This window comes from Corvus moneduloides, chromosome 28, assembly GCF_009650955.1.
Source record: "Corvus moneduloides isolate bCorMon1 chromosome 28, bCorMon1.pri, whole genome shotgun sequence".
Classification (NCBI taxonomy): domain Eukaryota; kingdom Metazoa; phylum Chordata; class Aves; order Passeriformes; family Corvidae; genus Corvus; species Corvus moneduloides.
In genome coordinates this window covers 995339-1022247 of record NC_045503.1, presented here as the reverse complement: position 1 = coordinate 1022247, position 26909 = coordinate 995339, and the positions used below count along the sequence as shown (strand labels likewise).

The 26909-nt window shown below is 62.5% G+C and overlaps 1 protein-coding gene across 1 annotated transcript in view; it reads right to left on the bottom strand.

Annotated features, from left to right (window-relative positions):
* The window catches only part of LOC116436010 (protein unc-13 homolog A-like), a 37699-nt gene extending 24877 nt beyond the window's left edge, over positions 1-12822 (bottom strand). The window contains 11 exon segments of the mRNA XM_032092836.1: positions 560-653; positions 2248-2856; positions 4850-5060; positions 5592-5627; positions 6346-6400; positions 6480-6553; positions 6727-6850; positions 7032-7149; positions 7381-7480; positions 7807-7836; positions 12699-12822. Coding sequence (XP_031948727.1) covers positions 560-653; positions 2248-2856; positions 4850-5060; positions 5592-5627; positions 6346-6400; positions 6480-6553; positions 6727-6850; positions 7032-7149; positions 7381-7480; positions 7807-7836; positions 12699-12720 — 1473 coding nt within the window. The 5' untranslated portion in view covers positions 12721-12822.
* Positions 12823-26909: the final 14087 nt, after the last annotated feature.

Below are 26909 nucleotides of genomic sequence, written 5' to 3'. Positions count from 1 at the left end.
GTGCCACCTCCCCTGCAGGGAGGGGATTATTTTGGAGGAGAAGGGCGGAGAGAGACCATTGCCCCTCCTTCATGGGCAATCCCTGCACACACACACACACAGGGAAGGCACACATGTGGCTGGGAGGTGCCAGGTGGACATGCTTACCTGCAGGCAGCCTACATCCCTTCCCTGCAGGAAGGGGAGACGCGGGTGCAAGGGCCATGGTGGTGGACAACTGAAAAGAGAAGCGGTGGGGAGGGGGATCGAGACCCCGGGGAGCGAATCCAGAGCCAAAACAAAAAGAAAAGATGGAGGATGGAGTCTAAAAACAAAACAAAATATTGTCAACTCAACAGAGGGGAGAGGGCGGGGGGCTCGCACCAGCACACGCATGCAGCACACACGGGGGGTCCTCAGCACTCCCGGCCCCTCCAGGATGTCCCACTTGGTGGGAATGGGGTTGTGGGCCACCACTGTTGGTACCCCCAGGTCCGTGGATGTCCCTGGAAGCTGCCCAGGTGTGGAAAGGGGCCGTGCCCCCAGCCCGGGGCCGCAGCGGTGGCCAGGGGGTCCTCACCTCCTGCAGCTGCATGCAGACCTTGTTGAAGGCTCTCAGCCAGTTGGCTTTGGCTCGTGCTTTGGGGTCCTGCACCTCCTCTTCTGCTGGCTCCCTGCAAGCACACACACCCCCTGTCACCTCCCAGCATGGCACCAGGGAGGGGGGAGCAGCCCCCACACCCCCAGCAGGCCTGAGGCTGTAATCTGGGGATCCTGATGGGCCTTGAGACAGCGTGGCCATGGCAAAACCCCCTCTTGGTACCAGGAAAGACCTGAAAAGGCAGCAGGTCCCGCTGCAAAGGGCAGCACAATCAGGGCAGGATGCCAGGGAGAAGCCAGAAGCTTCCCCGCCCTCAGGAGACCCTGCCCTGGGCACTCAAGTGACACCCAGGGGACAGTTGGTGACACAAGCGTGTGAATTAAACATCCCTTGTCCCCCACCTCCCCAGCACAACATCCTCTGGCCACTTCCTGGGGCAAAGAGCACCCAACACACCGGTGGTTCCAAGCCCAGGGAAAACTCTGCCTGGATATGCTGGATGTTGTGGGGTTTTTTCCCCTCTCCTACAAAATCAAGACATGGAGGAAAAGAAAAGAAATCCTCCAAACATACCAGTCTCCTGGAGAGCCTGGTGTGATGTGACACTGGAGAGAGGAGCCCAGAACCACGCTAGGAAGAGGCCATGGGGTGCTCAGGAGATGAACCTGCCCAAACCTGGGGGGCTTTGTCTGCTAATCTGGGATCCTCAGTGCTAACCAGGGATCCCCAGCATTAACCTGTGGTTCCCAGCACTAATCCACAGTCCCCAGTGCTACTCTGGGGTCATCAGTGCTAATCTGAGGCCCTTAGTGCTAATCTGGGGGTCCCAACACAAGCTGGGGTTCCCAGCACAATCCACAGTCCCCAGCACTAGTCCACGCTCCCCAAATCCTAGCACAGGACCCCCTGAGCCCCCTGCCCAGTGGACACTGCAGGCAGACATGACCTGAGGCTCCTGCCAGGTCTTGGGCTTAAATATCCATTTCTTTTAAAAACAACTCATTACACACTGTTTTAAATTAGAGATTCCCCATTCCTGGTCTGTAATTTAAACTAAACAAAAGGCTGAAAGAGCCCATCACAGTTCACCTCTGCACAGAGGAGTGACACTCACTGAAAATGGAAATGGTCAATAATGATATTTGAATCCTTTGTCCCCAAGATAGGAATCATTCCCATGCTGCACCAGGAACCTGACCACCAGTTAATTCACCTGTACAGCACAGGAGGCCATGGATGAGCTTTTTCCAGGCCTAGGGAGAGGATTGACTCCCATGAAGGAAATCTCCTCCTCTGACCAAGCTCCACCCAGGGTGCCAAGAGCCTGTGCCAGAGGAGAAGAATCACAGCCCCAAGACCCCATTCCCCCAGCCCCAGGTTCGTCCCAGGTTACGAACCTGCAGCCCTGGAGCCCCAGCAGCTTTAGCCATGCTTAGCACAGGGGGTGGCTGGGCCAGGGCAGTGCCCAGGGTGCTGGCTCTTGCCTGGGTAGCACAAGGTGGGCTTCCCCCATGGCTCAGGCACCTGGCAAAGCTCCAGACATGACAGAAGGTCCCTGGTCCTGCGCCAAGCACCAGCACCATGCCTGAGCCACCTCCAGAGCATCCTCAGTGCCTCCAGGCACAGTGCCATCCCAGGGACACCACAGCCCAGCTCCCCCCTCCTACCTCTCAGCTGGTTTTGGGGGCTCAGTCTCCGGGGCTGCCTCTTGCATGGGAACTTCCTCCTCTGCCCGCTGGGCCTGGAGGGCCTCAGGGGCTTCCTGGGGGGCAGAGATGTCCTTCTCCTCCTTCCTCTCCTCTTTCCTCTCCTCCTTCTTTTCCTGTTGCTGAGGCTTCTGCTGTGGGACCAGCTGGGGTGGCTGCTGCTGCTGCTGTTGCTGCTGCGGGACCTGTTGCTGCTGCTGCTGCTGTGGCAGGGGTTTCTGTGGTGGTGGGTATGTTTCATGCTCAGGGGGTTCATAGGTGTCCTGCTCCCGCAGTTCCTCCTCCTCCTCCTCCAGTTCCTCCTCCTTGGGGTAGCCTTCCTCAGTCTCGCTGTAGTCCTCAATGAACTCTTCCTCCTCCTCCTCCAGGTAGAGATCATCATCATCCTCCTCCTCCCAGCGCGGCGAGTCCTTGCGGTAGCTGACGGAGCTGTGGCAGGAGTGGTAGGAGTCCCCGTCCCTCTCGTCCAGCTCCGAGTCCCTCAGGCTCTCATTCTCGAAGTCCTCGCTCAGCTGGGAGCTGCCCTGGCTCAGCTCGGCCGATGAGGCGTAGCGGCTGCTCCCTGTGGGGCTGAGGGGCGAGGGGACACAAGGACAGGGCTCCCGTGGGTCCGTGTCACCCCAGGCAGAGCCCCAGGGCCCCGCACCAGGGGCAGGAGGATGTGCAGCTCCCATCGGGAGCATTGGGCTCCTCATCCTGGGAGCCGAAGGCACAGAACCAGGAGAATCCTTGGGCTGGAAGCAGCCCCTCAAGCAGGTGCACTTGCAGGGTCTGACCTCCCTGCCTGCGCCTGGGCTGAGAGTGGGGATGGGGGTGACAGTGTCTGTCCCCTAGGCTCACCCCAGCCAGGGGTGGGGGCAGCAGCACCCCCAGCCAGATCCTGCCTCCTGCTGCTGCCGGACACCCTGTCCTGCCCCCGACACACAGATTTGTCACCCAACCTCTACCCTGACGTCTCAGTGCTCCCTGCAGCCCTCCCAGGCACCCCCACCCCAGGACACCCCCTCAACCCCCTCACTCCTCTTAACACCATCCCTACCCGAGGCTCCCCTCTCCACTCTTCCTGCCAGGCCAGACCCCTTCCCCCACCCCATGTGCCCCCCAGCTCTTCCAGCCCCCTCCTCTCACAGCTGCCTGCACTGGGGGGCCCACAGGGGCCCTGTGCCCCGGGAGGCTGCCAGGGACAGGGCAGCCCCATGGCTCTGTGGGGACAGGCTGACAGAAGCAGACATGCAGACAGGACAGGGACATGCCGAGGAAGAGGCCGACACCACGTCTCCAGCACTGGCAGCCAGGGCTCAGGGGGTGTGTGAGGGGACAAAGAGGAGGGGCTGGGATGGGCAGAGCCCAGAGTGGCTGAGCCAGGCTGTGGGAAGCCAGGGGACACGGCAGGGAAGAGAGTGCTGGGGGATGGCTCAGGCTAGTCCCAGCTGGGAGGGGTACTGGCATTATCCAGGTACCTTAGGAAGGAGCATTTGGGGCACAGGGATACAGGAGACACAGCTCACACCTGGAAACCCCACACCTCCCCATCCTGATCCTGGCCAGAGCTGGGAGAGGGGCCCTTGGCACACTCCAGGATCCCAAATCACTGCATGAGACTTTTGCCCAGACAGGCACACCCTGGCAGGTGACCAGGAACAGGGGGTGGCATTTGAGTCCCCAAGGGCCCAGTCCCACACCTGCTGGCACGACAAGGAACGAGCAGCAGTGCTGCCAGACAGTCGCAGTGCCAGCAAGTGGGACCAGGATGCTGGGATGTCACCCCATGAAGCGGGGTGCAGCAGCAAGAAGGAACACCACAGGGCTGGGGGGACACCTGGAGCATCCCAATGCTGTCCCTGTAGCAGGCCGATCCGGGGCGGGGAGCGTGGCACAAGGCCGCCCTTGCCAGGACTGGTGTTGGCCTCACCATGGCTGCAAGGACCGACCACAGCACTCTGCGACGGCACACGGCACACGGCACAGGTAGCGACCCACCTATCCGATAGGTCTAGGGACCGCCTGCTCTCAAGGGAAGGCTGGCGGCTGGTCCGCCTGCTCGACTCAGAACCGGACTCAGCGTCGCTGCGTCCGTTTGCGGCAGAGTCTACGCTACCATAGCGTCTGCCAGGGGAGGAGAGGAACATGGTCAGCGAGCTCCCAGGTGCCACACCGCCGCCACCCGCCACCCCCTGCTGCCGTGGGGACGCTGGCAGGGAGGCTCTGTCCACTGGATGGGGCTGGCAGTTTGGCCCGGGCTCTGCCACGTCTGTGTCCCCAGCCAGCCCACACCCCACTGTCCAGCTCCCAGCAGGGACAGCCAGGGGTGGGGGGCCCCAAACCCACTGAGGACAGAGGAGGGCAGTGACCAAAAAGAGTTTGAAAACTTCCTAGTGAGAAGGAAAGGCTTGGTTGGGGCTAGCACCACCCCACTCTTCCTCACCTCAGCATCCTTCCCTCTGTCACCCACAGCACCGGGAGCGCCATCCCTGGTGTCACCCTGGGGACCTGCTGGCCTCTGGCACCTGCGGGGGGGGTTGAGAGAGCGGGTCCCAGGGTGAGCTGGCTGTGGCCACACTACCTGATGGGAGCCTGGTCCGAGTAGTCCATCTCGTAGCTCTGCATGGAGTCAGTGTAGGAGTCACGGGAGCTCTGCTGCTGGTGCCTCATGGGGTACTGGTGCACGGAGGCGTTGGGCTGGGACGTGGTGTAGTAGGGTGGGGGGATGCTGTTGCTGGTCTCGCTGCGGTAGTCACTGTCCCGGTCGTCCACGGTACTGTCGGGGTCATCGTCTGCAAGGGGCCACAGTGAGTGGGGCAGGGGATGGCCCAAATCTTCCCCCCACGCTGCACAGACCCTTTAATGCCACCACTGTGTCCTCACCACTGTGGGACCGTGCTGGGGAGGTGGGCCCAGGGCAGGGTGAGGGGGGAGCTGACGTGTTCACAGCGCAGGAAGGGTTTGGAGGGATGAGGGGAAGGCGGAGGGGGAATTTGGGACATACAGAAGGGGGAAGAGGACGGGGGCAGGGACCCTCCCTCTGCCCCATCAATGTTCCACCACAGAGGCAAAGCCCGAGCTGCTCATTGCCACTGGGAAACCCCAAGGGCACAGAGCCCCATGGTGCCATGTCCCCACCAGCCCATGGGGACAGCCCTGCCCAGGACAGGGCACCTGGTGACACTGTCCTCACCCAGTACAGAGTCATGGCACAAGGCCACAGGCTAGACCTGAGCTCCAGGTCCCCTGAGCCCTGGGCCAGGCAAAGAGGGATGTGCTGGGGACCCCCAGGCTGGGAAGAGACAAGTGGGCAGGATACTTACTCTGCTGTTCTCCCCAGCCAAAATAATTCCAGTTGCCTACAAAGAAAGGGGCAGAGATAATAAAGATGGAGGCAGCTGGTTAGGAGGAGCCAGCATCTCCCCAGAGGGCACACTGGGTTGGGGACACTGCCCTGGGGACAGCATCCAGGATGGGGCACACTGGCACTGGGACAGTGCCTGGGCCTGAACATGGTGACACCAACCAGGACTGGAGACCGTGCCTGGGGTGGGCATGGTGTCACTGACCCTGGCTGAGGACAATGCTACAGCCAGGCATGGTGGCACTGACAGGAGACAGGGCCTGGGGCTGGGCACAGGGGCACTGAACCATGTATGGCCCTGGGGTGGTTACAGAAGGGGAAACTGAGGCACGGGTTGGGACAAACTGAGCTGCCACCCCAAATGCCTCTGCAGGGCCCCCATCCAGCAGCCCCCAATCACCAGCCTGCTGCCCCTCGCCGCGGGGGGACCATCCTTACCAGCCCCACTGCTCCCATGCCCTGCTCCCTCCACCCACAGGAAGGCTCACCCACTGCAGAGCAGGGAGACAGCAAAGGAACGCCAGCAAACACGGGAAGGAAAACAGGAGTGGGGATGGGGACAGGGTATGGGGTGAAGCTGAGCCCCACTTAGGGTGGGGTCCAATGCCCCAAAGCAGATGTGGAGCCCACCCCTTAAAATTCCTCAGTGTGGGATTGGGGAGAAAGGAGGGTGTGGGGGTCCCACAGCGGGGCAGGGACAGGGCAGCACTTACAGCACTGCGAGCCATGCACGGGCAGAGGCTTTTCCTGCTCCTCCTGGAAGGCATACTGGGGAGAGAGGGGCTGGTGAGGGCTCCTGCTGGCAGCACTGCCCCTGCCCCCTCACCCAAGGCCTGGCTGCACTCACATCATCCTGGTCCCGCATCGCGTTGAGCTGCTCCAGCTTCTTGGCCCAGTACCTGGCCTCCTCCTCAGGGATATCTGCAAGGGCAAAGACCCCAGCTGGTGCACAGACCTCGCCCAAAACAGCCCTCGAGCTTTTGGGGCCACAGTATCAGACCCTCAGCCCCAGCTCCAAGGCTCATGAGCATCCTTGGGGCTGAGGGCAAGGAAGGACACGGGCCGGGCCTGGGGGCCAGGGATGGGGTACCCACCCAGCGGCAGCTCAAAGCGGGTGTCAAGGAGGATGCGGTGGAAAGTCGGATCCTTGGTGCCCGAAATCTCGTTGTCGGTCATGATGACCTGGGAGTCGAGCGTGAGCCATTCCCCAGGGCCCTCCTGTGGGGTGGAAATGGAGTGAGGAGAGCTCCCAGACCCCTCTTTCCTGGCCCCACAACCCCAGCACACAGAGTCTGGCCTCAGGCAGAATGGGGAAGGCTCTGCTTAGCCCAAAGGACAGCTGGGGGTGGCACAGGTCTCTTGGGGTTCAGCAGGGAGATGGCTGTGCCCGGCTCCCTACCTCATTGGACTGCCGGATGGTCCGGAGGGGGATCCACACCGTGCCCACCATGGTGTCCCAGATGAGCCCCTTGTTCCACACCTCCACAGTCAGGCCCAGGTCCAGCCGATTGATCTCACTGGGGACAGGAAAGGTATCAGGTCATCCCCCATGAAGTTAACCCCCCCTAGGTTACCCCTTCTCAGCAGCCCTCTGGGACCACCCCAGCTTCTACCTGTCCCCTCGGGCCCAGGACTCAGGTGAGCCCCCCAGACCCGGGGTCAGGGTAGTGGGGGGCTCCCTGTGTTATTTATGGGGGTGAGGGGAGCAGCAGGGATGGGGGAGCTGGAGGGGACCCCTGGACACTCACAACATGAAGTCCTGCTCCCAGGAGGGCAGGTTGCCCCGCACCGCGATAGTCGTGCTCTTGACATTTTGCACCTTCAGGGTCACGTAGGTGTTAAATTTCTCTGTGGGAACAAGCAGAGGGTGAAGTGACCCCCAGTGTGTCCCCAACTCCCGCCACTGCCCACTGCCACCCACACACGCTTCCCTCAGCACGCCAGCCCCAGGATGGATCCTACATCCAGGGCTGGTAGGATGTGAGCCCCCCGCACCTGTCCAGGGCACCCCCATCTCCGTGTGTGTCCTCCCAGCTTGCCAAATGATGCCTCCAGAGCTAAGGGTCCCCTCGCCTCCCGTCCCCAGCCCTTCCCCTGATCCCACCACATCCGACCAGCCCAAGAGCCGCCCACCCTCTCCCCTCAGGTGGGCAGGCAGGTGGGGTCTCACTTACCTTGGGGCCCATCATACTTGGCCTTTTTAACTGTGGGGACAAAGGGAGAGAAGAGAAACAGGCTGAGACCCTGGGGGAAGGTTGGGGATCCCCACCAGGGTGTCAAGGGGGTGGGAAGACCCCAGTCCTGGTTGCCCCCCACACCCCCCCCCCCCAGCTGCCAGGTGGGAAAAGTTTTGGGATCCCCAATGCCAAATGAGGGTGGTGGATCAGACATGAGATGGAGGTGGGCATCAGAGGGGAGCAAAGGCTCCCCCAAAAAACCTGCTACTCTGGGACAGCTTGTAACCCCAAATGACCAGCCTTCCTCTGTTGAAGGAATGTTACACCCCCCCCCCCCCTTTTGATTTGGGATTTATTTGGAGAAACAGATGATGTTACCATCCATATCCAGAGGGAAAACCTGTGGTCTGGGGGGCCCTGTCCCCCATTCCAGGCCCAGTTGGGTGGCACTGGCCCAGCAGGACCAGGGTTAAGGCTCTCCCAAACCACTGACCAGGATTTCCCACAGGAAACCTGGTGGGTCGGGGGCCTGCCCAAAACCAGCCCCAGGGGTGGTGGAGACAGCCCCTCAAAATCTTATACGGCCCCAAAACATTGCCACTGCACCGCAGCCCTGTCTGCCCCCGGGGGCACTGTGGGGCTGGTTCCCATCCTGCCCATTGGGGTGTGCAGGGGGCCCTCCGATCCTGCTCAGCTCCAGGGGAAAACCCCCCCAGTCCTGGCTGTCCCCCCCCAGCTTTACCCAGTCGGGTAGGGGTCGGTCCCCAACTTTTGGCTGCAGTGGGGGCGGGGGGGGGCACAAGGAGCTGAGCACAGCCAGGTAGGGACGCTGCCAATGCCGGGGGGGGTGGCGGGGCCGAGGGGTGTCCTCGGGGCTGCCAGGAGGGGACCGGGCGGGGAGGGAATGACACAGCACCCGGAGAACGGCTAAATGACGCGGGTGCCAGCGGGTGCAGGACCAACGTGACCGAGGAGGGATGAAAATAGCCCTGGCGACATCAAAGGTAATTTGATTTCGGAGACGTGCCACTCGCCAGCCGCTTATCAGCCGCCACCAGCGCCGGAGGGGACGCGGGGCTGCCGCCAGAGCCACGTGCCCGGCAGGGCTGGGAGGTGGCACCAGCGGCCTCGGGGAAACTGAGGCACGGGGAATCATCGCCTCGGAAAACAACTGGGGACCCTTGGACTCGGCTGCCTGCCCTGTGCCACCGAGAGCTGGGTGACACGCTGGGTGGCTTTTTGTCCGAAGGAAGGCCACCAGCCACGTCACCGGCAGCCATGTTCCCAGGGAATCACAGGGCTCCAGGAGCTGCAGCTGCACTCAGGGATGGGGAATTCACACCTGGGGGGTGGCACAAGGCGCCAGGATCCCAAAGATCCTCGAGTGACACCAGGCTGGGAGCCTGGGGGCTGTCTGGGGATGGCTGGCATCACTGAGTGTAATAATGATGTAAATTAAATATAAGGTATTTATACATTATATGATACATATTATAAATTGATATTATTCTATTCTAATAGAGCATTTGGAGCCAAAACCTGCCTGTGGCTGACAGGGATCCCCTTCCCCCGGGCCCAGGGGCACCCAGTACTCCTCACCAGCTGCTGCTTCCAAAAAGGAATGGGAGAGCAGAGGAAGGAAAAGCTCCAAAAATACCCAAGATGACAGGAACAAACAATTACCCAGGGAACACGTGGCTTTCCTGGCTGTCATCTCCTGCCAGGGAGAAGTCCTGCTGTCACCATCTGCGGGATGTGCTGCCCTCACACCCATCAAAGGGTCCCCAAAGCTAGCACAGGGGTGGCGAGTCCTGGGGTGCCACCCTGGGGCTAAATTCTACCTGAATCCCCAGGCAAGGAGTTGAGGACAGTGTGACACTTGTGTGACACCAACAAGCTGGGATCTTCCCAGGCTGGGGGGATCTGGCTCCTCTCTGGGGACATTGACCAGCTGGGGAAATTGAGGCAGGAGGCAGCTGGCAGAGATTGGACTGGGAATGGCAGGAAAACTGGGCTGGGCTGTTAGCATGCCACAACAAGCCTGTCTGTCTGTCCACCCCCTGTCCACCCCCTGTCCACCCCCTGTCCACCCATCCTGCTGTCTGTCCATTTACCTGTCTCTCCACCCACCCGTCCCTCCGTCCATCCACCCATCCATCTGCCATCCATCTTGCTGTCCATCCATCCACTCACCCCTCTGTCCATCCAGCCGCCCCTCTGTCCATCCAGCCACCCCTCTGTCCATTTACCTGCCTCTCCATTCACCCAATCTTTTGTCTATCCATCCATTCACCTGTCTGTCCATCTACCCGCCCCACCACCCACCATGTCTGTCTCCTGTGTGTCCACCCATTTACCTGTCTCTCCATCCACTCCCCTATCTGTTCATCCACCCATGCCTCTGCCCACCCCACTATCTGTCCACACACCCATCCCTATGTCCATCCCCCGATACATCTATCTGTCCATCCCTCTGTCTGTCCATCCAACCCTCTGTCCATCCCTCTGTGCACTCCTCTGTCCATCCTTCCATCTGTCCGTCCATCTATCCACCCCTCTGTCTGTCCTCTCCCTCTGTTCCTCCACCCCTCTGTCACTCCCTCCACCCACCCCTCAGCCTCCGTGCTCGCGTCTCCCATCCCCTCCATCCATCTGTCCCTCCGTCTCTCCATCTGTCTCTCCGGATGCCCGTCCGCCCGCCTGTCCATCTGTCCGTCTGCCTCACGCCACTCCAGACACCCCCTCCTGTCCCCACTCACCCCACAGTCCCAGGTCACTCCAGTGCCTGTCACCCAGGGACACCCCATGGCACGAAGCCCCCAGGGGCTGCACGTGGCCGCAGCCCCCCAGGAGGGGCAGGGAAAGCTTGGGGGAGGCTCTGGGGTGGCACCCCCGCCCCCGGGACCCCCAGAAATAGCATGAGAAGCGTGACCAGCGAGTGGTGACGGGGCACTGGGGGAAGCCCCAACCCACTCGGAGCTGTTTCTCAGCAGCCACCCCCAGTGCCGCCGAGGGTGTCACCACATGTGACAGTCCTTTACGTGGGAGTAAAGAGGCGCCCCCCCCGCCAGAGGATGGTACCCCAAATCTGGGGCTGGCTGGGGGGCACATGGGGGCATGCCAGTTGTGACACTGCCAGGGGAGAGGGGGCTGTGACAGCACCTAAAGGACAAGGACATGGCAGGGGGTGGGAGGGGGCACAGCCCCCATCCTGAGGAATTCAGGCAGCACCAGGAGAGCCCCATATTCCTCCAGATTTCACCTGGGGTGGGGAAATCCCAGACACCCTATGCCCCACCTTGTCCCAGATGTCACTCTGCCACCTCCATCCTATGACCCCATGACACACAAGTGCTACCCCATCCCCATCAGGGCCTTGGGAAGAGGGTAGAGGGATCCTCTTCCGACTTCTACTCCCCCCTTACTGAGCATTCAATCCAGAGTGACCAGCGGGGCTGAGGCCCAGCCAGCAGGACTCATCTGTGCATCGAGCTGGGCAAGGCTCAGTGTGCTGGGTGCGGGGATCCCCTCCCTGTGCACTCCCCCCAGTTCATCCCAGTATAGGGTGACCAGCACCAGATCCCCTAACTGGGCAGCAGATCCCCTAACACACCAGCACCAGACCCCCAGGCTCCTACCCTGACCCCCCCAGCTGCCCTGGCTTCCACCAGCATCACCATGCCCAGGTGGGGCAACACCTGCAGGGGCATAGGGGGCTGCAGGAGGTGGGGCTGGGGCTCGGGGTGTAATTTGAGGTGGGTATTTAGGGGTTCACAGAGGGACGTGGGGAGAGATTGTGGGATTTGGGGTGCATGGGGTCTGTTTGGGGGAGTGAAAATGTAGAGATACATAGATGGGGAAAGATGATGTTTGGGGTTGGAGGGATTTTAGGGGTCGAGGGTGCTTGAGGGTGGAATTGGGGGGTTGGGGATAGATGTGGGGTGCTGGGGGCACATATGGGGTGTTTTTCATGAGGGGGTGTTTGGGAATGCAGAGGGCTGTATCTGCAGGATGGGGGTGCCTGAGGATAGGCGTGAGGGGTGGGGTCCTGGGGGGGGTTGATTAGGGGGGTATTTGGGGAGAGATGGGATGGTGGGGGTGTACGGGCAGGGGTGTTTGGGAGGTGAGCACGTGGGGGTCTGCGTTTGAGGGGGGTGTGGGAAGAGACGCGGGGGGGGGGGGAGCAGGGTGGGAAAAAGGGGGCTCCGAGGGGGCGGGAAGCTGGAGATTGATAGCCAGGAGCGGCTGGGTGGGCGGCACGGGGGGATCCCCCTCCCCACGGCGGGGGAGGGCTACGGAGGGAGCCCGAGGGGGGCTTATAGGGGAGCCCCCTCCGTCCCCGGCAGTGGGAAGTTATGGGGGGAGCTCCCTCGCCACGGCGGTGGGAGGTTATGGGGGAAGCCCGGGAGTTGTTACGGGGGGAGCCCCCTTCCCAGGGCGGGGTGGGAAGCGGCGGGGGGAGAGCCAGGGAGGGTTATGGGGGAGTCCCGTCCCTCCCCTGCCGTCCCCATGGGGCGGGGGGAGGCGCAGGGGGAGCCCCGTCCCTCCCGGCAGGGGTTTAGGGTCAGGGTCAGGGTTCGGGGGGATCCCGGGGGGTTCCGGGGGGATCCCTGTGCGGGCAGGGCGCGCCCACAGCCCCGTCCCTCCCCCACCCCCACTCCCGGCTCCCGCGCCGCGCGCGCGCCCCCGCCGGTTCATTCATAAATCCACGCGCCGGGTGCTTGTGAATGGAGCCGTTCCCACGACCCCCCCGCCCCCCTGCTGCCCACACTCCCCTCAGCCCCGCCGGCCCCGCCGGCCCCGCGCTGCCCCCTCCCCGCCCCGAGCAGAGGGGCTGCGGGACGCGCCCCCCGCCCGGTCCCCGCGGCCCGTGCCCTGTGCCCCGGTACCTCCGACGCAGAGCAGCGACATGGCGGCGGTGTGGGTGCCGGGGGGCGCGGGGGGCGCGGGGGGCCCTGGCCGCCGCCCGGCTCTAGCGCGCCGCCATCTTCCCTCAGCACCGCGGACAGCGCCTGACGTCACCCCCGCCCCCGCCCGCGCGGCGCCGCCCCCCGAGCCCCCCCCGAGCCCCCCCGAGCCGGGGCCGCGGCGGGTCCGGGGTCCGGCGGGGCGGGACGGAGCGCGGCCACACCCGCACCGCCCGCGGCACGGCCGGAGGCTTCTGCCCGCATCGGAGGGACTGTGCTGCCGGGGGGGTGGGGTCTGGCTGGCTCCTACAGCCTTGGGGGGCTGTCGTGCCCTCCTTTCCCTGGGAGGGTGGGGTCGTCTGGCTTGTGCAGCTCGGGGCGGGGGGGGGGGGGGGGGGTGTTGTGTCCTGCTTGCACAGCCTTAAGGGGGGGGTGGTTTTGGGGTGCAAAATTTACCTCACCCCCCCCCGGGCAGCGCTGTGCATGTCCAGGGATGGGTCTGAGCAGGTGGGGGCACACTGTCGTTGTCACTCCCCCATTGTTGTCCCCTCTCTCGTCTCGGCCACCAAATGTGACATCCCAAAGAGATGCTCAGCTCTGGGAAGTGATCCCAGCTCAGGGGCTGCAGAAGCTGCCGTGGTCCCAGACAGGGACCAGCACCCAGCTCCGGATGCTGACCCTCATGGAAGGGGTCCCACATGAGGGTAAAGCAGAGACCTTCACCTCCATCGCTGGGGGCACGAGCTCAGACAGGGTTTCATCCTGTCCCCGCCTGCTTCCTCTTGCCGTGGAGCCACGTGATGGACTCACGCTCCCATCCTGCTGGTCCTGGTGGCTTTGTGGCACAAGCAAAGGTGTCACCATGTCACTCCCATGGGATCATCGCATCTTGCAGGGAGCCGCAGGAAGTGGGGTCAGGAACACCAGGGGCAAAAGAAGATGCCAAGGGGCACTGAGGCACGGAGCAGCAAGGGAAGATGTGCACACAGGGTACCTGTGCGACTGGGTGCCCCGGCCTGACCCTGCTCACTGGTCTCGCAACACTAATGAGGGGTCCCAAAAGAGCAGCAGGGCCTGACCTTCCCAAAGCAGTCCCAGGCCTGGGGTGGGTCAGGCCCCTTGACAGTGCAGGACGGGAGCCACCGGTGGCAGGGAACATGGGAGCTGGACATCCGTGTGTGCCCTCACACACCTGCACACCCCCTGTCCCCCCCACGTGTGCACACAGCCCCTCCTGAGGTGACAGCCCAGGCAGGGTGACCCAGTTTGGGCAGCAGGGAGGCCCACGGGGCCGGGCTGCAAACAGCCCTGCTGCCATCTCCCTCCCTTTTCCCTGGGGGACACTGCAGCGACACCGGGTACGGTGGGTAGCAATGGGCAGAGCCCTTCCTGCCAGGGAAACTGAGGCACGGAGAGCTGGACTCGCACCAATGACAGGCCAGAGGAGGCAGGATCACCCTGGGCAATGCTGAGATGCCAAGGCAGGGCCCCCAGGTGCCCAGGCTGCAGCAGCTGGCTCAGCCCTGCCCCTTCCCCACCACATCCATCCTCCTGGCTCTCTGCTTCCCAACAGCCCTGCCCCAGGAATGGCAGAGCGGGCACATGCCAGGGTGGGTGCCAGCACTGAGGCTACCTCCCCCCACTCCTCACTCTGGGTGGCTCTCTCCCTTCTGCCCCCCATTGCCTGTCAAAGCCCTCCCAGACTCCCCTGACGATGGACCAGGACTGCATGGCACCCCAGCCCCAGCACACGGCATTTCCACAGCGCCCACCCTCGCAACCGCATCCTGGCAGGAGGTTCAGGGTCCCCCAGATACCCCCAGAGCCCTTCCCCACAGGCAGGGATGTGCCAGAGGCTCTTCCCAACCCCACCAAGGCCTCTCGATGTATTTTTGGGTGCCAGCTCATAGCATCTCCTCCTGCTTTCTGCCAGCGCCGTGGCCCTGGGGCAGCAGAGCTGCTTCCAGCAGGACATGTCTGCTCCGCTCACCATCAGTGCATGGTCCACGTGTGCTGGCACACGTGTGACACCGACACACGCACTCGTGTCACTCACACACACACACGTGTGACACCGACACGCGCTCGTGTCGCACACAGACACACGTGTGACACCGACACGTGCTTGTGTCGCACACACACACACGTGACACACACAGACACACACACATGTGACACTGACACGCACACACACACGTGTGACTCCGACACACGCGCTCATGTCACACACACACGCACATGTGACACTGACATGCACTCCTGTCTCACACATACACGTGTGTGACACTGACACACGCACTCCTGTCACACACACACGCTCGTGTCACACAGACAAACAGATGTGTGACACTGACACACGCACTCCTGTCACACACACACGCTCGTGTCACACACACAGACACACAGATGTGTGACACTGGCACACACTCCTGTCACACACGTGCACACACACACACACGTGTGACACTGATACACGTGCTTGTGTCACACACACACACACGCACACACACACACACATGCCTGCCTGCGTACACACACCAGTAGTGCAGGCACACACACACACTCACATTCTCACACACCACCCTTTCCAATCCAAACAGCAATTCTGGAAGATTCCAAGCAGGAAGATTTTCCTTACTCAGCTCAATCCATCTGACCCCCCCTGCACCCACTGCTGCCCAATGCCACCCTCCTGCCTCAGTACCCAGCTCTGAGCTGCAACCACGGCTCAACTTTGGGTTTATTTTCTGCCCCAAACCCTTGTTCGGATAAAAAAAGTCTCATTGGAAAGGGAAGTGTTCGTGAGAAGCTCCAGAGTTCTTTTCCCAAGAAAAGGCCTGGCTTTTGATCAAAAATAAGGATAAAAAAACTGGTAGTTAGAAAAAAAAAGTAAATCAGGAAGTAATCTCCGTGCCTTGAAATTAATTATTTCCAGGAGCTGAATTCCTGCAACTTGCCCCTCATGCTGCTTCCCTTCCCACACAGCCATCTCACCCATCCCAAAATCCTTTGGCACTGTGTCTGTGGTGGTGCCCGAGCCCCCCGGACCCCAGGCAGCAGGCTGGCTCCATCCCCAGAAGCTTCTTGTCTGAATATCCCCAAATGTCATCAAATCTCCAGCTCAGCACAAACCCAGCTTCTCCTGTGACTCCTGGGCCTTGAAAGCCAAAAAAAAACTCCCAAACCTCCTCAAAAACTTCCTCAATCCCTGCAGCAAAACCCTGGGGTTGGAAAGTCTGCAAGCAGTGGGGAGGAGGGCAGGGGGCACAGGGGGGAGGCAGGGCACCCAGCAGGGACCAGCTTGTCCCACTGCACAGCACTGGGAAGGATCTGACTGTCCCTGAGGATAACAAAGCCAGAGCCAGCTGTTCAGCCACGCATGGGGGTGGTCAGCCCACAACCCCCAATCTCCAAATCAAATCACAATTCCTGGGAGAACGGATGATAAGTGGACATGATGACGTGGACAACTGAGAGCCTTGAGCACTCACCGGGGTCAGAATTGCCTGTGGCAAGCCCAAAATCCAGGATGGCTCATCCCTGGGTGGGGAGCAGGCTCAGAGGGAAGGGGGCAGACGTGATCCCCACTGGGATCCTTTGGAGAATCCCACAGTGCACGTGGAAAGAGTAGGGCCAGAAGGATGTCACACCCTGAGGCACCTCTGACTTCCTTGGGCCAGGTCATGCTGAGACCAGGGTGACAGGGCCAGGAACCGCCAGTGCCCAGATCCTGCCCCCACACTGGGAGCAGAGATCAGCCCACACCGCCCTGCTGGTGCCTGGCTCCCCCAGACCCTCAGGTGAGATACCCACACACCCTGTTTTCATCCCTGAGTTTGTACAGAGCCAGAGGGGAGAAGGAGAAGGAGAAGGAGAAGGAGAAGGAGAAGGAGAAGGAGAAGGAGAAGGAGAAGGAGAAGGAGAAGGAGGAGAAGGAGAAGGAGAAGGAGAAGGAGAAGGAGAAGGAGGAGAAGGGCCCCTCCATCTGAGCACACGTGTGTTGGGGGACACAGGACAGCTCTGGAACAGGTGACATGGGAGCCCATCACCCACACAGGGATGTGTCAGGGTCCCTGGAGGGGGGCTGGCGGGTTGTAGGGGGTACCTGCAGCAGCCCCTTCCCTGGGCAGACAGAGCCAAAGCAACTCCCAAATCCTCCAAGACCCGGCACATCCCTTTGCTGTCCCACCCTCCAGGATCCGTCCGTCCCGCTGACGTGGGTGCTGTCCCTCCGGCGTGTCCAGCCGCTGGCACAGCCTCTGCCCGGCAGTGGCCACCCACCAGCCCACCCAGAGCAGCCGACCCGCCTCCCCGGGGGCAGCCCAGGAACTCTGGGACTGGGATTATTCCTCGCCTCCATCCAGCTGCTTTTCCCCAGGGCTGGGAGCTGCTCTGAGTGCTTTTTGAGGGAAAAAGGGTCTGTGATGGCACTGGGAGCAGGGCATCATGCCAGCCACCTCCTGGAGTAGCCGGTGGGGATGGAGGTGCCAGGCATGGCAACAGCACCGGCGGCCGGGGGCTCGGTGAGGTGGCAGCTCTGCTACGACGTGAGGGCCAAGACCTGGTGGATGGTGAGTGAGGGCGGCCGGGTCAGGGGTGCAGGGTCAGCTCTTGGCTGTTTGATTTTGGAGGGGGGAAGCTGATCTTGGGCAGAAGAAGGACTTGGGGCCAAGGACAGGGAGGTTGTGCCATGGCCCTGGCTGGGACCAAGGGAGGGAGGGTTGGGGTGGAACCCACTCGCCCACCCACGTGTGTTCAGGGATCATCTCCCTGTTTCAGGGGTTTGGATTTCTATTGTTTCCCACTGATCCCAGCCTTGCCCTGGCTCCCAACCTGGCTGTCCTTGCCCCAGCTCACTCCAGGTGCTTGGCTCACGTGTTTTTGGAGAAATCTTTGCTGCTGGCAGGAAACAGCATCTCGCTGCTTGGCAGTGAAGGGCTCTGCTGGTGTGAGCCCCATCCCACCTCTGCCAGCCCCATCCAGTCCCTTCAGTTCCTGTCCTTGAGATGGTGCCAGCAAGGGGGCCTGGGTGTCTGTCTGTCTGTCCATCCCCCAGCACCCACCCTGGCCCAAGGCAGGGGCTGTGAATGGCCTTAAACTGGATTTAAGACTGCTTTGGGCACAGCCCTGGACTGGTTTTGGGAAGCAGAGAAATCTCTCTGCAGCTTCACAGCAAAACCTTGAGCCGGGGGATTCACTCCCCAAGCTCCCGAGAAGCCATCACCCTCTGCAAGGGACCCCACAGCTCTCCCAGGACAGGATAACTGGGAAGCAGACATGCTGAGCAGACTCCTGCTGGAAAGCACGAGCTGACACTCAGGCTTGCAAGGGAACCCCGCAAACCCACTCAGAGACAAACCCTGGGGACACTGGAGTGTCCCCCTCCTCATGCAGGGATGGTGCCTGGCATCATGCCAGCTCTGCTGCTGCTCAGGCACGGAGCACAGGGAGAGGAGACAAGATCCTGCCCTGCACGACCCTGCCGTGGGCAGCTGCAGTTTCCAGGGCAAGAGGCTGAGCCGGAATCAAAGGGCTGGAGGTGGGGGGCACTGGCAGCGCCCGTGCCCAGCGGGAACGCGGTGCCCCTTCCCTCGGGATCACCCACGCTGCCCCAGCATCCCACTGCCCTGCCCGATGCCGAACAGAGCCGGGGCTTCAGAGCAAGAAAATCGGGCCTTTGAGGCAGCCCCCGCAGCCCCGCGCTGCCTCCGGCCGCAGCCGCTGGCGCGGGCAAGCTGGGTCGCGCCAGGACACGGGGGCGGTGGGTGACGCTCGGCCGGCCGGAAGAGGGACTGGCAGCAGCCCAGGGCCTCTGCGGGGTGTCAGGGTGACCCCACTGCTGCGTGCCCCGTGGTGCACCCACAAACGCTGGGTCCTACCCGGGTAGCTGGTGCCGTGGCGCTGCAGAGTTTGTGAGGGCTCGGAAGGGGGGATGGGTGCAGGCGCAAACGGGAGCCTAAAGCCCAGACTGGACCCAAATTAATCGCTCAGCTCACATTTCCCAACGAGGGACAAGCACATCAGCTGCCTGACCCACCTTCTGTGCCCGCACCCCTGGGAGATGCCGGCAGCCCGCAGGACTGTGTGTCCTCATCCTGGGTGCAGCAGCAATTGGAAAAACACTGTTTTGCTGAATCAGGCCTGAGTGGAAATGCTTTCACCAGAGACGACAGATGTGGGATCCTGCAGCCTCTCCCTGACTCCCATTTTGACATCTCTGGCTGGGAAAGTGCCCTGGGAAAGGCTGGAGCATCCCAGGAGCTGGTCCAGGTCAGCACACAGTCCCAGAACCAATTTTGCCCCACAGGTGCTCACCGCTGCACCCACCCTGGCCTGCTGGGGGGCACCTGAGAAGGGTTTTCTCAGCATTTGGGGTCCCCCGTACAGGTGTTTTGTGTTACTCTGTGGAAAACAGAATCAAATGAACCTTTCTTAAATGGCCCCAGCATCCAGCATCCAGGTTTTGCCTCAGCCCCTCCCAGCACACCCAGCTCCCAGCACGCATCCATCCACCGGGAAAGAATGTGTGATGGATTGACCAAAGGGGAAAAAAATTAATCAGGCTGGAGGTAGCTATGAATTACGTGGCTAAAAATACCTCTGCGGCATCTCCTGCCGAGACGTCCCTGAGCAAAGCCCCAAGGAGCCTGAATCTCTGCTGACACCCCATCGATCACCCCCTCCTCGCTGGGCAGGGCCAGCATCCACACACGAGCGCTCCGTGGGCTCGGCTGGCTCCGGCACAGCCGATTTACTGCTGAGCCCCGGCAGCGATGCAGAGGTTGATCCGTCAATGCTGGCGCACGAGTCCCTGAGTCAGCAGGTATCGAGCACAGGGCGAGGCCGTCCATCCATCTCAGGGATGAGAGGCGCGGGAGAGAGGCAGGAAAGCTGCTCTCCAGCATCCTTCATGGAATGGCTCTGTCGGGGACGGCTGCGGTGGGGTCCGCAGGTCGGGCGTTCACGGCCGCAGCGGCAGCGAGGTGGCTGGTGGTGCCTGGGGTTGGTGCCAGCCATGGCCCCTCCATGGCACTGTCCGTTTCAGGGACAGAGAGCACCAGGATAGTCACTGGTGGGTAAAACCAGGATCCTGCACCCCTCCATCACAACCTGTGCCCGGTGAGATGGGGGTGGCGGGATTTGGTGGGACATCCAAGTGCCATCGCAGCAACCCATGCCACTGACCTCTTCCCAGGCACCGTGGTTCGGCTGGATTTCTCCCAGTTTCCAGGGGGAATGGTGCTCCCCGTCCCCCCGGAGCCAAGGGCCCACCCCCACAGGGTCCAAAGCCATGGGGCTCAGCCCACCGGCACCTCCCCAGAGAGAGCACCAAGATGTCCCCAAGGCGCGGGTGGCTTCTCCAGGGCAGACCGAGCCGGGGCACTGCCCAGGCGGGGAGCGCCACGAGCCACAGGCGCCCTGCGGGGACTCGCCCGTGGGTGGGCACTAGATGGCAGCAGAAGAGCGCGCACGGCAGCAGGCACCGGCACGGGCACGAGCACCGGCACGGGCACCGGCACCGGCACCGGCACCGGCACCGGCACCGGCACCGGCACCGGCACCGGCACGGGCACGGGCATCGGCACCGGCACGGCAACGGGAATGGGCAGGGCAATGGGCACCGGCACCGGCACCGGCACCGGCACCGGCACCGGCACCGGCACGGGCACGGGCACCGGCACCGGCACGGCAACGGGAATGGGCAGGGCAATAGGCACCGGCACCGGCACGGGCACCGGCACGGCAACGGGAACGGGCAGGGCAATGGGCACCGGCATCGGCACCTGCACGGGCACGGGCACGGGCACCGCCACCGGCACCGGCACGGGCAGGGGAACGGGCATGGGCATGGGAACTGGCACTAGCACCGGCACGGGCACGGGAAAGGGCACGGGCAGTGGAACAGGCATGGGCATGGGAACTGGCACTAGCACGGGAACGGGAACGGGCACGGGCACCGGCACCGGCACAGACACGGGCACCGGCACAGACACGGGCACGGGCACAGGCACGGGCACGGGCACACTCAACCCCGGCGCCGGGCGGCAGCGCAGCTGCGTCCTGCGGGACTCGGGGCTCCCCGCGGGGCGCTGCGGGGACAGTCCGGGATGAGCCCGGGGACATCGGGGGTTCCCGCCGGCCGTCCCCGGGGTGGGACGCTCTGCTGTGGGACGCTCGGAGCAATTTGGGGCAGCTGAGGAGGGGAGTCGAGGTTTGCGGGCGACGGTGGGAGGGCATGAGGACAGGGGACATGGCAACCCTGTGGCACCGGACACGCGGCGTGTCAGGACCCCACGGCGGCTCTGTGGCGGGGGGACACGTGGGGTTCCAGGGGACACGGCAGCCCTCGGTGCCGGGGGCGGGGTGTGGGGGTGCTTGGGGAGGGTGCCGGGGGACACGGGCGCCCTAGCCAGTTGGCACCCAGTGTGTCCTGTGGCACACTGACACCTCCTGCCTGGGTGCCACAGCTTTTGAGGGCGCTCCCCTCACACCCCAACAAACGCACCTCCCAGGGGCTGCTCCAAAAGGCAGGGAAGAAACGAAATGGTTTTGCAGGAACACCCCAGCACCCAGGAAGAACCCAGAGCTGTGGGAGAAAGGTGCTTTCCTGAGCAGAGAGGGGAAAACCACCCGTGCTTGTGCACAGAGGTGCATACACACACACACGTGTGCACACGCACACCACACACAGAGGCACACGCATGTGCCAGCCCCCGTGCACACAAACACGAAAATACACGTGCATGCACACACTGTGCACACCCACACACGCAGCCCCTTGCACACACACCAACCTGCTCTGGCACACCTGGGCACGGGCAGGTGCCTGCACAGAGCCGTGTGCCCTCCCGTGCACGTTTGCAGAGCTCACACATGCACACACATCCCTGCAAGCACTCGCACACCCGTGCACACGCACGCACAGCCCTTCCCAAGGTTTCTCGTTAAAAAGTACCCGGGTAGGTAAATAGGGGGCAAGGCTGGGGGCCACCGGCGGGGGCTGGGGCCGGGGCGGCCGCGCTGGGGGGGCTCAGCCCAGCTGCTAATGACCCACGGCTGGTGCCAGCTCTCTAATCCGTGCAGAGGTTCAGGACAAACTGTACCAGCGATTATATAAACCGACTCGCCTCTATTTATTTAATTCCCTTTTATTTATTTACCGCTCAGCCAATTGAAGGCAGGGGAGTGTTGCATCCCCCAGCCCTCTCCCGCTCGGGCCACCCGCCAGCCGGCACCGAGGGCTGCCGTGTCCCCTGGAACCCCACGTGTCCCCCCGCCACAGAGCCGCTGTGGGGTCCTGACACGCTGCGTGTCCCCTGCCACAGGGTTGCCGTGTCCCCCGGCACTCGGCGTTGCCACAGGGCTGCCGTGGGTCCCACACGCCGCGTGTGCACGCGCGGTGCTCAGCGTGTGCGTGGCGGTGGCCACGGAGTGTGCCGAGAGCACAGCGAGGTGCCCGTGTGCACATACACCTAACGGCGCACCTGCGTGTGCACACACATCTGCACACGCACAGGCATGTGCACGTGCCCACGTGGCCACACGTGCACTTCCATCCACATGTGCATCCGTGCACAAACACCCCCATGTTTGCACACCAGCACCACGCAGGCGGCAGCTGCTCTGCAAGCTCCTGTCCCCCGACCCAGGAGGTGACACGAGGACACGAGGCCCCAGCCATGTCAACAGCCTGCCGGGGCCCAGACTGAGAACTGGGGGGGCGGGGAGGAGGAAGTCCCATGGGGAAGGAACAGGATTCTCTCAGGGTCCCCCATGCTCCCCTGGCACACGGTGGCACAGGGAGCTGGTGGGCTCCCACCCTGATCCCCTTCTCCTTTCACACGGGGGGGCTCGGGGAGCAGCAGAAGGGGGCACTGGGGGGATGCTGGACTGCATCCCGCCTCGTCTACCCCCTCCCCACAGCATCGCCCACCCTTCCCCTGCCGTTACATAAAGGCCCGATGACAGTAAATCAAGGGGCAAAACGTCTCCCTCGAATTAATAACTGACTTCCTGCGGTTGCAGATTCACCCTCAGCGCCTGTTTGTACCCCCCCTTCCCGCCCCCCCGCTTGGGTTAATGCTCCCAGGCGCCGTTTGCCATTAACCAGCTCCAGCACCATGCAGAGTGAGAGGCTGGGGCCCAGTTATCCCAGTCCAGTCCGGGCAGGGATGTGGTGGGATCCCTGTCTCCATACATTCTGGTCCCACTTGGGCAGAAGTGCAGGACCTGTGGTTCTGCCACCACTTGCCCGGTGCCCTTGGCCATGGCACCCCATCAGCTCCTGTGCAGGGCCAGGGGCTGGGGACACGGGGAATAATGGGACATGGCCAAGGCTCCCTCCTGTCCTCACACCAGGTACAGGGTCCCCCCACACCCCCCCCACCTCCCTGCAGGCTGCCCAGACAGGGTCTGGCAGAGCCTGGTAATCTCCCCATTGCAAACGTTGCCACCCCTGGATCTGTGTCCTTCCCCCAGCAGCCTCTCGGTGCTCCCTGCGCTCCCATTTTGTAACTGGGAGCAGGCCCTGCTCGCTGGGAGCTGGGACTGGAGCTGGGGCCAAGCCATTGTGCTGTGCCGCCGACTCGTGCGGGAAGAGCGGGTGCTCCCGGATGAACCCGGCTGGCGCAGCCGTTTCCTGGTGCATTTCTTCTATATTCCGAAAAAAAAAACCAAACAAAATTCTTCTTAAACTAGTTAAGGTTGCTAAGAGACAACAATGTGCTTTATATGGTGCCTTATTGACAAAGCCCAGCTCTTAATAAGCTCCGAAATGAAGGGCGAGCAGCTTGGGAAGCCCACACGGCAGGGCCGGACGCCGCAAGCAGCCGCCTCCTTCCTCCCGCAGAACAGCCCTAACCCCGCCTGGCAGTGCCAGGGAAGGGCCCTTCTCCCCCGGGGCTGGGGCTGGTCCCCACTCTCACCCCCCATCAACTCCCCCAGCAGCCCTGGCCACCACTGGGGTCCAGCCATGCCCCGCTGGCATCTGCAGCGTTTTGGAGCCGCCTGTTTGGCACAGGTACAGTGCCGAGAGCCGCCTCCGCACCCGTCTGCCAAACACCCACCAGCCCGGAGATGCTGCGGCTCCCTCGGGAGGGGGAACGGAGCTGGCTGGATCCACGCTGCCCATTCCTGGGCATGGCGGGTGCTGGGTGCCGCAGCCCCGCTGCGGGCAGCGGACCCGTCACGGGTACAAGAGCAGAGCGTGGCGTGCGGGGCCAGGCTCGGTGCTGGCGGGGTCAGGCTGCGCTCCTTGGCACAGGTGCTGAGCACCGGGGCTGGGCCCAGCTCTGCCGCTGGCGTGTGCAGGCAGGAGCAGGCAGGCCGCGGTGCCAGGCAGGGCTGGCAGCCAGCTGGCATGGCGGGGAGGCTGCGGGCTCTGTGAGCAGTGGGCACCACCCTAGAGCTGGTGAGGGGCGACGGGGGGACAGGCCGAGGTCAGCCCTTCTGCCATTGACCCGCTGTGCTGAGCCACCCGCAGCGTGTCACCGTGCTGGTGTCCGCAGGGGAATGGCTCCTTCCCAAGCAGCAGCCTGGCTGCTGGAGACCCCAGCATGGGGGACGAGGAATGGGCAGGAGGTGATGAAGGTGACAAGGAGCTGGTTGGGGACACAGCAGGAAGTTTTGGGCTGAGGCCAAGGGCGCTCTCAGTACTCCAGTATCTGGCCCTGCCGGCCCTCCTATGCCACAGCACCCTAATTTTTCCCTGCACAGATGATGTGGGTGCTCCACGGTATCCCCACAGTGGGATGAACCAGGCCCCAAGCATCTCCACGGCCCCAGCTCCAGGTGCTGGCTCAGTGCCCAAAGCGGTGCCAAACCCACCCTTGGCCCCACCACAGCCTCAGCCCCTGAGGAAAGGGGATGCTGCAGGCTCCTGGCTGCTCCCAAAACAGTCCCAGGGGAAAAACACGTGCAGGAGCACACGTGTGAGGAAGAGGAGCGTTTGCGGGGGGTGGATAGCACCCCACTTGCCCAGGCCCCGGGCACTGGGGCATCCGTCAGCACACGGAGCCTGGGAACGTCGGTGGCTGAGTTGACTTTGGCTGGGGCCGCTCCCGCCTCTCCCTGCCCATGGCGGCGTTTCCCAGAGCCAGCCCCCGCGGCCTGGAGGGGATCCAACACCCCCATTCCCCCCAGTGGCACTGCCCCTGGCACACTGGGCACCAGAGGGTGACGGGCACAAGCAGCAGGATGGGGGTGCCACCCCACAGCACCTCAGGCTCGCCCGTGGCTCCCTCCCCGGAGGGCTCAGTGCCCCTTCCCCCAGCACTGGGGCCAGGTAGGGGCCGGGGCCGGATCCGTGCCTGCCTTGGCCACGTCCCCAGCTTTTCAGCTTAGTGCTCAAATCAGCTTGTGAGGTGCCGGCTGCTTAGCACCCAAATCCCCAGCCAGGGCTAAAAATAACCCCCCAGGCCTGGCGGGTGGCAGCTGGCACCGCTCAGCACCGCCTTGGCACCGCCATGGAGGGGCCCTAGAAATGCCACTGCTGGAATGGGGCAAGGACAGGGACCGGGAGGCAGGAGCTGGCCTCATCCCTCACCTGGGCGCCCTCACCCACCACGGGCTCAAGGCTCCTGTCCCCAGGGATAAAAGAGGTGTCAAAGGGGAAGGTGACCCAGTATGCCACCAGTTCCTCCCACTGGCACGCCTGGGAGTGGTGCCAGGTAAAGTGGCCTTGTAAGCAGGGCTTTTCCCCACTGGTAGAGTCTCTGCAGTAATCCAGGAAGGGGTTTGGGGGGAGGCTTTAATGTCCTCATGCTCCGTTTGTGACATGGGCACTGTCCTCACACCCCCGAACCACCCCTGTCCCCGGCACAGCCCCGGTGCCCAGCCAGCCTGTGATGAGTTTGTGCAGCCTCAGCCCCCAGGGGAGGAATTTGGGGGTGCTGCTGCTGGGACCCCTTGGCTGGAGGGAGCAGGAGGTTGTGGCTGCTCCTCTGCAACAATGGCCACAACCGTCGGAGGGGGAAGGCTGAACTCAGGAAGCCTCAAGCTGTGTCCCTGCAGCCACCGGGTGTTCAGCAAGAGTTGTCACCTGCCTTTGCGCTGGCCACGGGGCAGCACCTGCACACCTGGGGGACAGGGAGGGGAACAAAGTGCCCCCGAGCTCCCTCCGGCAGCCCCCGGCGGCCTGGGCTGTGCCGTGCCTGTCTGCAGCACGCTCGGAACATCGCCGGAGCCGTCACCGGTTTAAAAATAGCGTCTCAGCAGAGTGCAACCGCGTTCCCTAAAAGCCATGTGGTTCAAGTTAGAGGATTAATTGGAAATGCTTATTTTGATTTGCAAAGTGATTGGATTTTTCCAGGGCATTTTGAAAGGAAAAAAGTCTGAATTTAATTATCACTATTCCAAAAAGCACCATGGGACTGAGTGTTTGAGGTCGTCTCATGTTTGCTTCACACCCCGTTCCAAAATGCAGGCGGGCTGCGGGGACGTGGTGGGACGTGGTGGGGGTGTCCTGCTGTGTCCCACTCCCGCTGTCAGGCCGGTCCCGGCTCCCGACCATTCCCGGCTCCCGGCCATTCCCGGCTCCCGGCCGTTCCGGACCCGAGGGAGTCAGGATGACCAGTGGCCATCGGCCGGTCCCGGCGTGCAGCCCCCAGCGGGATGAGAGCTCGGGGGGAACCGTGTCAGCACAGGCCAGGCCTGGTTTGGGAAGGGTTTTCTTTCACCAAGTTGCTTTGTTTTTACCAAAATGGATTTTTAACAGTAATTGCCTTTTTCTTCTTTCTCAGGGAAAACATCATTTTCAATTACATTTCTCTGGGTTTCCATTGAAAAATGAAAAGCAAATGCTCTTTCTTGCTGGCAAAATGTGGAAAAATGTCTAGGAATATTTTTGTCCAAATGAAAACAGTTTCAGTTCTTTTTCGAGATCTCTTTTTTCCTGAAAAGAAACCACAGTTGCCTTCCCAGTTATTCTAGTCGGACTGGTTTCGGGACAGACTTCCCAGCTCCGAGGCTGGAGCTGGGTTGATGGTGCTGCAGGGCTGCTCTGGGGTGCCAGTGCTGCCGTGGCCCCTCCATGGCTGGTGGAAGGATGGGGCAGGAGTAGGGTGACACCTGCACCAGCACCTTGGCAGCTCTGGGATGCACCAGGCCAGAGAGACCAATGCTCTGTGCGGCAGGCTGGGGCTGCAGGGTCCTCTCCAGGGATTTGGGAATGTGACCTGAAACCCACATTTTTGA